This window comes from Patella vulgata, chromosome 4 (assembly GCF_932274485.2).
Source record: "Patella vulgata chromosome 4, xgPatVulg1.2, whole genome shotgun sequence".
NCBI classification, from domain to species: Eukaryota; Metazoa; Mollusca; class Gastropoda; family Patellidae; genus Patella; species Patella vulgata.
Window position 1 is genome coordinate 84,799,169 of NC_065882.2, and position 13,608 is coordinate 84,812,776.

Sequence of the window (13,608 nt, forward strand, 5' to 3'; positions counted from 1 at the left end):
TGGCCGAGAAAGTTCATTCAGATTTTCCGGCGTGGTTCCCCCTTGTCAGTGATGCAGGACGGAGGGCCTGACAAGGACAGCTGTCTCATCCGAGGTCCTGTGTATGCATTGGAATGCACGTAAAAGATCCCTTGGCAGTTGGAATTCGATATAAGAGTAAGCGATAGTGCCGCTGCCCAGGCAAAATTTCCCTCAGTCATAGCATACTGTATGGCGTATGCCCGTCTTCATTAGCCCAGTATAGGTGCAGAACAGTAGGACGTTTCGTTTCGTTTTCGTTTTCGTTTTCGTTTCGTTTCGTTTCGTTTCGTTTCGTTTCGTTTCGTTTCGTTTCGTTTCGTTTCGTTTCGTTTCGTTTCGTTTCGTTTCGTTTCGTTTCGTTTCGTTTCGTTTCGTTTCGTTTCATTTCATCAAAGTAACTTTGAGTTCGAAGACAAAATTGTTTCAAGCTACATTTCTGCACATTTTGTAACCAACCCACTGTTATCATCGGATACCCTGTGAGGTATATTTAAAGGGTGTTAGGCGCCAGCTCATTATCATCCACAGTCTTCGACTTCACAAACACGAATTATTGGTCCATTCTCTCAAAGTAATGTCTGGTGCCCACTGTCGTGCGATGTGTTACGATAGGATTGTCCCTAGTGAGTCCACGACCTTCTACGTGCAGATACGTTTCGATACGATTACCACGATTGCTACAACAGGCCTCAATATATGACAAGACCTCCACGATTAAAACCACGATTTCAATCATAGCACGAATATCATGATAGTGGGAACCTATCATGATAGCAAATGATGATGCATATTGACTTTACTCACCTTTCCTGTATCCGAAGAACAATCAATACAACTGACTTTAATATTACCATGAGTAACACCTGGTATAATCTGAACACGTTCAAAATTACTGGCTAATATCACAATATTACATCCTGCAGCATAGGCCTGAAATAATCATAATACAACAATAAATAACGGTCAGATCTAAAATGGTGGTCCTGCACGATACCACCACCTTAAATATCATAAAACATGCACTAAAACACTTTCTTCTAGCACTTATATAAGTGTTATAAAAGATACATGTAGTATATTTGTTGTGATATATGTGATATTAAACATGGTATATTGACTGTGATATATGTGATATTAAACATGGTATATTGACTGTGATATATGTGATATTAAACATGGTATATTGGTTGTGATACAACCGTTATTAAAAATGGTATATTGACTGTGATATATGTGATATTAAACATGGTATATTGGTTGTGATACAAGTGATATTAAACATGGTATATTTGTTGTGATATAAGTGTTATTAAAAATGGTATATTGGCTGTGAAGCAAAATGTGAAAAATAGTAATTACATGTATTATCGAGTCGTTTCAACCGAAAAGTGACAAATACTTTCTGCTCTTTCATTTATCCCTTTCTGACCCTCACGTTACATTTCATGGTAGAATGATTTCGCAGTGGTTAGACGACCTGAGTAGTATTTACACGTGCGTCTTGCCATGATACTCTGAGCGTAAAACAATCACGTGTTTGTTCACACCACATCGTCAAAACAACTTGTCTATGGCATAGAGGACTGCGATATTATTAAATGTAGTGTAAAGGAAATGCGAAACGTGGGTCATTCCTGGTGAAAGTATGCATCGTCGGATGGTTCTTCCGTTGAAATTTATTTGTAATAAAGTTTTATGACTTTCTAGGCGTTTTTTTTCATCCTGCTTATTTTCAATGCCTGTGAAGTGTCCAGCAAGAGAACTGCGCCTTCTATCATCACAATTAATTAAAATAATTATTCAATATTCTAATTTATATATTTTGCATATTAAAGATACATTATGGGAGATTTGAAAACAAGTTGGCAGTTCTCACTATAATAGTTAAAAACTAGATAATGTAAAGGCAATTTGGTGAAAATTTCATTCAAATTGATCCACTATGAACCGAGAACTAAGCGAATCAAATTTCCACCTAGCCTCGATCATCATTACTAAAGTCAGTACGTTAAACAGCATAGTCTCGATTATCCATTTAATCGGTTAATGGAGAAGGAAAGTTATGCAGTAAATCGGCTCACAATCCACTTAAGATCGCAGGCTAGCGATGCCATCTAGAGTTGATTATGGTCTGGATAGGTTAATTAATGTATAATTAATAATTTAGATAACATTTCAGGCCTAAAGAAAGACCTGCAATAGACAGATTTAGCTCTTGCATAATTTATGTTTAATATAAATCAAACCAAATTATGAAATAGATGCCAATTGATATGTATAATAATTGATTTTTGTAATATGTTGTTATGTTAATTTAATGTCATTGTATATGTTTTTGAACTGCCATGTAGTTCCCCCCGGTTTGTTTTGTTACTATGATTTTGACTAGTTGTTTCATGTATATTATCCTTGTGCATTGTATAGAGCCATCGTTATCATTTGCGATCTGGGTCTTATTAAACATGGTACAATGACAATGAAATCTATTTGATTAAACATAGTATATTGACAGTGATATATATATATATAAGTTTTATCAACCATGGTCTATTGGCTGTGATATAAGTGTTATCAACCATGGTCTATTGGCTGTGATATATGTGTTATGAAACATGGTCTAATTGCTGTGATATAAGTATTATTATTAAACATGGTATACTGGAATCCATTCAACTGATTTGATATGTACATATGGTTGTTGTTTATTGCATGTCTGTGTAATTTGTGTGTACCATTTTTCACAGAACTAATGGGTTTTGTTTTTAAGTCAAAAGTCAAAATGTATCTATTGACTCAAGTTATCATATGACCTAATTTTATGTTATTTTATGTTTATTATTATTATAATAACATATCTTTATCTGTCATGTTTTATTATGCTCAATCATGATCTACTCCCAAAATTTAGTCAACTTTCATTTAATTTTTTGTCCATTTTATTTATGTGTAAACAGCATAAGGTAACGTTTTTCCTAGGTGACAATTGATGAATCAGCTATAAATCTACTAAAACTGTGGGGTTTTTTCTTCAGGTAATATCATTTAAAGGTACATGGTATACTTCCTTTAGGTTAATTAGGTCATTTTAGTGCAACTTGATGATTATTAATAAATATAAATAAAATAAAACTAAGTACGAACAATCCAAACCATTAGACGAAATTCGAAGTCCTAAAAAAAAAACGGTATAGGCAAAATAGTGTAATATGGCAAAATAGTGTAATCAGCATATGGACAATGAATATTTACAAAATACCAAAATGAAAGAGAGAGAGAGAAATGGGGTTTAACGTCCACTCGACACAAACTAGGTCATTTCGGGACTAACATATGGTTTAATTTTATTTCAATAATTCGCTTGCGCATAGGGGTCTTTGGCAGTGGGAGGAAACCGGAGGACCCGGAGAAAACCCCCGAGGTTGGACAGGCGACCCTATTCCTTGTCACGTACAACTGGGGATTCGAAACCACGCCAGTCGACTCAATGACAGACTTTATGATACAGCGCGCGCACGCTAACCATTCAGCCATCCAACCCCCCTACCAAAATGAAATGAAATGGGGTTTAACGTCTTACTGTTCAGCTCCGACGGGACTAATAAAGAAAGGCATACACCAAACAATGTGTTATGAGGGAAATTTTGCCCAGGCAAATTCCAACTGCCAAGGGATCTTTTACATGCATGCCAATGTATACAAGGGTCAAAATTCATGATGGCACCCAGGGAAATTGCCGTAGTATTTAGCGAAATTGTCATAGAAAATAAATAATAACTACGGTATCTTTAGCCGTGGTAATTTATTTAAGAATATCACGACAGCGATTTGCCGATGATGACACTGAAATCGCCATTGTATACCTGCGTAATCCACGGCATAATCGAAAGTAGGAATTTATTGTTTTGTCTCTTTCAAGTGTTCTCGTGACTGCAGTTTTCTATCAAGTTAGATCTCGAACCACAGCTAAAAATAGATCGAACGGTGTGGAATTTTTATTGGCTATTCATCGTGACGTCACATTAGCGGACGTTGCGCTGTTTACATTTGGTATAGAACATCCACTAGACACAAACTAAGTCTTTTCTGAACTAACATTTAAATCAATTTTATTTTAATACATATTCACAACAAATATATTGTTCTCTGTACTTGGAATATAAATCTATTTTCTAGTTAACTTGTTGACTGTCAAATGAATGTATCTTTAATGTCTTCACCGAAGTGTTATGCTTGGCAGAAATATTTTCTTGTCACTTTATTAAACATACATATGCAAGAGCTAAATCTGTCTATTGAAGGTCTTTCTTTAGGCCTGAAATGTTATCTAAATTATTAATTAGACATTAATTAACCTATCCAGGCCATAATCAACTCTAGATGGCAGCGCTAGCCTGCGATCTTTAGTGGTTTGTGAGCCGATTTACTGCTCAACTTTTCTTCTCGATTTAATGATTAAATGGATAATCGAGACTATGCTGTTTATTGTACTGACTTTAGTAATGATGACCGAGGCTAGCGGGAAATTTCAGTCTCTTAGTTCTCGGTTCATAGTGGATCAATTTGAATGAAATTTTCAGCAAATTACCTTTACATTATCTAGTTTTTAACTATTATAGTAAGAAATGCCAACTCGTTACCGAATCTCCCATAATGTATCTTTAACACAATCAAATTTTATAAATTGTATTGAATATTTAAATTCAATGTTCAGTGATAGCTCTAGTTGGATATTATATCCTAATTAAATATATTCAATATTATATACCAGGAGATATATTTTTATGGCATGTAAAATTGATTAAATGATTTAATTTCTCCAGTCAAACTATTTTACTATTAATCAGTCTTGTTGGATAAATGTGTTACTACACATTGCCATAACAACTGTGATTCAAAGCTGATTGTTTTCTGGGAGTCACGGTGGCTCAGTGAGTAAGACGCTGGCTCGCTAACCGAGAGGTCGGGTGTTCGATCCCTGCGTTGGCTGAGAAAGTTCTTCAGAGTTTTTCTGTGTGGTTCCTCCTTGTCAGTGGTGCAGAACCGAGGACCTGGCAAGGGACAATGTATAGACCTTCGGATGGCACGAAAAACTGAGGTCACATGTACATATTAATATGCACGTAAAAGATCCCTTGGCAGTTGGAATTCAATATAAGAGTAGGCTGTAGTGCTGCTGTCCTGACAAAATTTCCCTCATAGCACACTCATTCTTTGTTTTTGATTATCAATTGTGTGCAGGTCCTGTATAAAAATGGTGATAATGTTTATACTTTCCATATCTAACAAATTTATCATACTTTTATTAGAAATAACTATACCCTATAAATACTTTTATTAGAAATAAAACTATACCCTATAAATACTTTTATTAGAAATAACTATACCGTATGAATACTCTTATTAGAAATAACTATACGCTATAAATACTTTTATTAGAAATAACTATACGCTATAAATACTTTTATTAGAAATAACTATACGCTATAAATACTTTTATTAGAAATAACTATACCCTATAAATACTTTTATTAGAAATAACTATACCCTATAAATACTTTTATTAGAAATAACTATACCCTATAAATACTTTTATTAGAAATAACTATACCCTATAAATACTATTATTAGAAATAAAGCTATACCCTATAAATACTTTTATTAGAAATAACTATACCCTATAAATACTTTTATTAGAAATAACTAAACCCTATAAATACTTTTATTAGAAATAACTATTAGAAATAACTATACCCTATAAATACTTTTATTAGAAATAACTATACCCTATAAATACTTTTATTAGAAATAAAACTATACCCTATAAATACTTTTATTAGATATAATTATACCTCATAAATACTTTTATTAGAAATAACTATACCCTATAAATACTTTTATTAGAAATAACTATACCCTATAAATACTTTTATTAGAAATAACTATTAGAAATAACTATACCCTATAAATACTTTTATTAGAAATAACTATACCCTATAAATACTTTTATTAGATATAATTATACCTCATAAATACTTTTATTATAAATAACTATACCCTATAAATACTTTTATTAGAAATAACTATACCCTATAAATACTTTTATTAGAAATAACTATACCCTATAAACACTTTTATTAGAAATAACAATAACTATACCCTATAAACACTTTTATTAGAAATAACAATAACTTTACCGTATAAATACTTTTATGGGAATGTACCTTTAATACATGATAAATTACGAAACACATCCTCAGTGCGCTATGATCGATATTTTCAGACATATGTCGGTCTGGGGAATGGAAAACATGTTGGAACTTTTTATGATTTATTACCCCAGTCTTGGAAGAATCTGGACGTTTTAAGAGAAAACCACCATCAACTTTAAAACAGTAGAACGATTCAACAAGACATTGATTAGCAATTATAGTATCCAGAAATAAATGGACTAGATTTTTTTATCTTTATCTTTTTCTATATATATACACTAGAACAATAGCAAACCGATTGATGGTATAAACATAAAGTCATCTTTATCTCTCACCCTTACTAACATTATTAACAAATATAGATGGATTGCTCGTACTACCGGTATAAATGTACAGCCATCTCCCTCTCTCCCTTATCAATACTCTTAGTATTGATTACCTCACTTATTCATAATATACCAATGGTTTGTGTGGGGGCGGACTCGGGTATTAACTTCACTATTCTACAACTGATGAACAACAGCACTCTCTCTCTCTCTCTCCTGAGTGCCAAGTCAGCATGCCTTTAACCACAATCCGAATGGCAGAATGGTTAGCATGTGCGCGCTGTATCATAAAGCCTGTCATTGAGTCAACTGGTGTGGTTTCGAATCCCCGGTTGTATGTGACAAGGAGTAGGGTCGTCTGTCCAACCTCGTGGGTTTTCTCCGGGTTCTCCGATTTCCTCCCACTGCTAAAGACCCCTACGCGCAAGCGGATTATTGAAATAAAATTAAACCATATGTTAGTCCCGAAATGACCTAGTTTGTGTCGAGTGGACGTTAAACCCCATTTCTCTCTCTCTTTCAACTTGAATCTGGGTATTAACTTATTAACTATTCTACCATCATATAACAGAACTTTCTCTCTCGCCTTTATCCGACTGCAGTCGAGTCTATGCTACAGGTGTACTATGCTACAGGTGTACTATGCTACAGAGGTGTACTATGCTACAGGTCTGAAACAATATGCCAACCTGTGTGTGACCACAGACTCTCCTCTTAACAAAACTTTCTCTCTCCCTCTCTCTCTCTCTCTCTCTTTCACTCTCTCTTGATCTTCAAGAGAGAGACATAGAGAGATAAATGGGGTTTAACATCCACTTGACACAAACTAGATCATTTCAGGACTAACACATGGTTCAACTTCATTTCAATAATTCGCTTTCGCGTAGGGGTCTTTATCAGTGGGAGGAAACCGGAGGACCCGGCCCCGAGTTCACAAAGCATTCTCAGACTTAAGTTAAGAATTTACTCAACTTTCAATCACTGTTTATGAGAAATATCCTTGATCCAGAAACATAAAACTTTACACACCATTTCTTATTGATATATTTGATACATTAAAACAACAAAAGTTTTATAAAAAGCTATATTTGAGTAAAAATAAGGCCAACAATTTTGAGTAAATTCTTAACTTAAGTCTGAGAATGCTTTGTGAACTCGGAGCCCGGAGAAACCTTTGAGGTTGGACAGGCGACCCTACTCCTTGTCACGTACGTACATGTACAAGCGGGGAATGAAAATCACGCCACTTGACCCAATGAAGACCTCTTGATGTGCCAAGTCTATGCTACTGTGTAGCTAACATAATATTCCAATGTTTATGCGGGGGTGGGTGGACTCAGATCTTAACTTAACTAATGTACAACTGAATAACAGCACACTCTCTATCTCACTGTCTCTCCCGCTCTCCGAGTTCCAAGTCTATTCAACTATGCTAACATAGTCAGCATGGCTTTACTCACAATCCCCTTGACTCGAAGCTGGTAGCTTTCACTTTCAACGACCTTCAATTAATCAATAGGGACGAATCATCCAGCAATTGATAATTTCTTTAGCCAGGAAGGGAATTTATAGAAATATTATGCCACGCCATTCAAATCTCAATCTTAGTACAATAAAGATTTTCTAGTGGCAGGGAAGCATAACGTGTATTTAACCTGAGGTGGTATTTAACTTGTAATTTATTGATTGATTCTGAGAGAAAGACAAGATGAAAACCATCTGTATTAATTACAACTGAGGGAGAGATTAATTACAAACAACGACATCAATAATTATACAGTTACGTGTACTTAAAACATATACATGAAACGAAGTGGGGTTTAACATCCTTCTGCTCTGACTGGGCTTTTGAAGACGGACATACGCCATACCGTGTGCTATGAGGGAAATTTTGCCCGGGCAGCGGCACTATGGCCTATTCTTATATATTGAATTCCAACTACTAAGAGATCTTTATTTGCACGCTAATGTATACACAGGACCTCATATTTTTTTGTCCCATCCAAACAACTAGACAGCTGTCGTGAGGCCCTCTGTCCTGCCCTACTGATAAGGGGGAACCAAGCCGGAAAATCCTGATGAACTTTCTTGGGCAATGCAGGGATCGAACATGTGATCTCCAAGGCCAGCGAGCTACCGTGAGGCCCTCTGTCCTGCCCTGCTGATAAGGGGAAACCAAGCCGGTAAATCCTGATGAACTTTCTTGGGCAATGCAAGGATCGAACATGTGACCTTCAAGGCCAGCGAGCTAGCGGCTTACCCACCGTGGCTCCCTAAAACATATACAGGACATGACTCTAATGGAATGGGAGAGAAAGAAATGGGGTTTAACGTCCCTTTGACACAAACTAGATCATTTGGGGACTAACATATGGTTCAATTAGCAGTGAGGTGAAATCGGAGGACCTGGATACAACCCATGAGGTTAGACAGACGACCTACTCCTTGTCACACACAAGCAGGGAATCGAAACCACGGCACTTGACTCAATGACAGACCTTATGAGCTAACAATATGCATTAAACCATTCAGCTACCCAACTCCCTTACAATTTCAAGAAATACAATTCCGTTTATTGATGAACAACATTTCGACCAGGCTTCTCAAACAATTACTACATGTAAATGTAAATACCATTTGCAAAAATTTATTAAATCATCTCCTGTTTAAAACATGTCTTCCTTAAAAACATATATTGACATATGGTAAATACACTGGATATGATTCTATGAAATACAACAACTGATGAGGAATGTTTTAACAAGGCTTCACTTTTATCAAACAAATTATATGTTTCAACTGAACTGCTGTAGTATTAAACAACAAACGATATGATTCAACTAAGCCTCTCTAATCTATATCCACATTGATATCCTTGCCAAAACTAGAGACCGAGAGAGAGAAGAGAGAAAAAGAAAGGTTTAACGTCCCCTCGACACAAACTAGGTCATTTCAGGACTAACATATGGTTCAATTTTATTTCAATAATTTGCTTGCGGGTAGGGGTCTTTAGCAGTGGCAGGAAACGGGGGGACCCAGAGAAAACCCACCAGGTTGATCAAAACTAAAGAGACACCATAAACCCAGTGAAACATACATGTAATCACAATGGGTAAAATTCAAGTAGTTGCATTGAGTCAAAATTGGTTCAACAGTCGACCATAGTCAGCGACAAACACCAGTCAGGAATAAGGAACCCATGTGGACCCTGATACAGGTGTTGCTGTTGAGGTGTTGTTTATGTCTTGCTTGATCTCTAGCAGACCCTGTCACAATGGCAGAGTAAAAACTTTGGGCAACAGGTTATGTAAGGTACTCCTACAATTTTGTTTGAAATAACGCAACCGCAAGTTCACAGGGTACAAGGGTCAAACTTGAACTGTACGAAGGAGTTGTACCTACATCTTATATCCCCATGGTTACGCAATAAAATTGTGACTTTAAAAATCCTCACTCTGTCGAAACAAATGTTTTATGTTCCAGAGAATTAATACATGTTGCATTATAAAAGTTGTACAACATGTGTATGTTTAATTCAGTTTCAGGTAGGGGGGTTGGATGGCTGAATGGTTAGCGTGCGCGCGCTGTATCATAAAGTCTGTCATTGAGTCGACTGGTGTGGTTTCGAATCCCCAGTTGTACGTGACAAGGAGTAGGGTCGCCTGTCCAACCTCGTGGGTTTTCTCCGGGTCCTCCGGGTTTCCTCCCACTGCTAAAGATCCCTATGCGCAAGCGAATTATTGAAATAAAATTAAAAACCATATGTTAGTCCCGAAATGACCTAGTTTGTGTCGAGTGGACGTTAAACCCCATTTCTCTCTCTCTTTCAGTTTCAGGTAGTGGCTCAGTGAGTAAGGTGCTGTCTCACTAGCAAAGACGTATTAGGATCGATCCTGGTTTTAATCGAGACAGTTTCCCAGGAATTCCCCATTTAAAGGAGCTAAATCGTTAATATTTGGGACCTAGAAATTGACACAAATGGGTCGCAGCACATATAATAATGTAATATGAATGTATATAAACTGATTTACATTCAATCATTTCCGTCTTTCAAATCAGTTATGTTCGGCGAAATACACTAGAAGTCTTGATCGAATGACAATCTCTAGCGTCTGGTTATTCCAGCTAAGAATATAGTGTCACCGCTTGACATGACTCATGGAATATGTCTAGTCCTTTGTTACAAATGGCACTGAAACGTAAAATCGTGTACCAATGGTGAAATGTTTATTTTGTCTTAAACATACATTATGCAAGAGCTAAATCTGCCTATTGCAGGTCATTCTTTAGGCCTGAAATGTTTTCTAAATTATTAATTAGACATTAATTAACTGATCCAGGCCATAATCAACTCTCGATGGCATCAGATTTCTCCGATATTAAATAGATTAGAATCGTTCAGACATATTTTGATTTAATCTAAAAATGAAGGAGCGAGACTTAGCTTCGAACAACCAGTACGGTGGTTGAAATTATTGCACACGACTTGTCAAACCTTCAAAGGCTAATATCTTCGCTCACAATAGAGTAATTTAAATGAAATTTTTAAATTATTCATTTTACATGATCTATTTTTGAACTATTATAGCAAGAATGGCCAGCTCTTTATCTAAATCTTACATAATGTATCTTTAAATATTGGATATCAGAAACCCATCTTTTTCAGGTAAGATCATAACATCAATGTTGATTTAAATTGACAAATAACTCGTGTTTTTTAATGTCGAAGACTGTGTGTGATACTGTGTTATAGACTTAGCTACTTTAATTGTGGGCGGATAAAAAAGGTAAAACTTACAATAACCATGTGTCATTGGCGTTTTTTTGCTCAAATATCAAATTAAACCATTTCTGGACTGGTAATCTTGGAGTTTCATCTTTAACAATATTGTAGTTTTTATAGGGGGGGGGGGATGGTCGAATGGTTAGCATGTGCGCACTAGCAGGGTTTTGCTTCCCCGGTTGTACGGGACAAGGAGTAGGGTCGCCTGTCCAATCTCGTGGGTCTTCTCCGGCTCCTCCTACTGCTAAAGACCCCTACGTGCACATGTGTTAGTCCCGAAATGACCTAGTTTGTGTCAAGTGGACGTTAAACCCCATTTCTCTCTCTCTCTGCTTCTCGGCTCACCTTGACTTTCTTTAGAAGTAGTCATTAATAAGGACATCCGCAAATTAGCTAAATCGTTCTCCTAAATATTGAGATTAATAAACTTCTTTCAGTTTTTGTTTATTTTCAAACTACATACGTTCGAGGTATCAGTTTCCATGATGATAATTCAAATGCTACCATATTCACCAGATTGCCCACGTTTTCATGCTGATATCGAATGCTAATGTACACCATTATTTTCCATAAGAACATAAACATTTGTAAAGAGAATATTAACAAGACTAAAGCTCTCTTTAATTCATAAAAAGTTAGAATTACTCTCACAATATAATTAAGAAAAGTGTTTTACAGTAGCTTTTTTATCATTTATGAAATTGAAAGCCACTTTTAATGGCTCCCGCATGATTTCATAAATGTGAGGAACTGCTGATATCACTAAAATGAAACAATGTATGAGACTGAACATTACAATTACTATAAAATGGTTAAAAAGATACATTATGCAAGAGTTAAAATGTTATATAAATTATCAATTAGACATTTATTAAATTGTCAAGACTATAATCAACTCTTGATGCCATTGGATGCGCGAGATTTTCAACTAATTTAAACATGATTGGCAGTTAAGGATTTAATTAAGAAATGGAGAATCAAGACTTTGTTTATGGTCGTAAAAATCAAGACATTGCTATTATCCAAACAGCTATAACGTTGCTCAGAATGAAGATATTCTCTTTCCATTATGTAGTTTTTAACTACCGGTATAATAGTCCGAACTGTCAGCTCTTTATCTTTAAATAAATAATACATTAGCCTCACAATTCTGACATTCCTTGAATAGCACCCAAGCAATTCACTGGTTTAAAAAAATATCCTCAAGCTGCATATTAAGATGACAGACAATAAATCAGAAAATCGCTTGGTGGAAAAAATGTGCATGTGGATAGAATCTGGGAACTGATATCCTTTATCAGAGAGAGAGAAATGGGGTTTAACGTCCACTCGACACAAACTAGGTCATTTCGGGACTAACATATGGTTCAATTTTATTTCCATAATTCGCTTGCGCGTAGGGGTCTTTAGCAGTGGGAGGAAACCGGAGGACCTGGCGACCCTACTCCTTGTCACGTGATATCCTATATCATTAAAGATGCATTATGTAAGGGCTAGTCAGACTATTGCCCTTCCTTCATGTTTATAAAATTGTGCGGGAGCCATAAAAAGCTCCTGATACCTTGAATATATGCAGTTTAAAAGTAAACAAAAACTGAAAGTAGTTTATTAATCTCAATATTTAGGAGAGCGATTTAGCTCATTTGCAGGAGTCTTTAATAAGTCCTTCAAAGAAAAGCTGACGTGTGTCGGGAGCAAAAGCTCCCCTTAAACGTGAAGGACTGTACATGTATTGCAGGTCTTTATTAATAGGAAAAGGCGACACGTCGGTAATCAACTCTCTAGGTCATGGATGGTTGTGAATTTGTCAAATTTGAACATATTGAAACATGATTGCCATTTAATTTAAAAATGGATAATCGAGACTTTATTTATTATTGTAACAATTTTGCTGGTCTTATTTAAACACCCTAAAGCTACATTCAGGCATGTCATGTGTAAGGCATGTATGTTGACAAAACTATTACAATTATCTTAGTTTTGATTGGTCTAGAATTATCGATGGCCTGGAACATAGAGTCGTCCATTGTATTATAATTATAATAATAATAATAATGGACATTGTTTTCAAATTTGAATATAACAACTCTTCCAGATCCTAGTGTAGTATAGACAAGTAAAACGAAATTTTGAACTTTAAAAAACAAAACGAAATAGGATCTGTGTTTTAATCCGATTGCATAATTCATAGTATCTTCACACCATTTTTCACACTTTTTAACTTAAAACAAAACAATTTTATGGGGTTTTTTGACACAGCATCCAGTAT

At 35.6% G+C, this 13,608-nt stretch overlaps 1 protein-coding gene across 1 annotated transcript in view; it reads right to left on the reverse strand.

Annotated features, from left to right (window-relative positions):
• Positions 1–13,608, reverse strand: part of LOC126818138 (dmX-like protein 1) — a 38,163-nt gene that overhangs the window by 21,848 nt on the left and 2,707 nt on the right. The window contains exon 2 of the mRNA XM_050545355.1: positions 826–951. Coding sequence (XP_050401312.1) covers positions 826–951 — 126 coding nt within the window. The remainder of the gene's footprint in view (positions 1–825; positions 952–13,608) is intronic.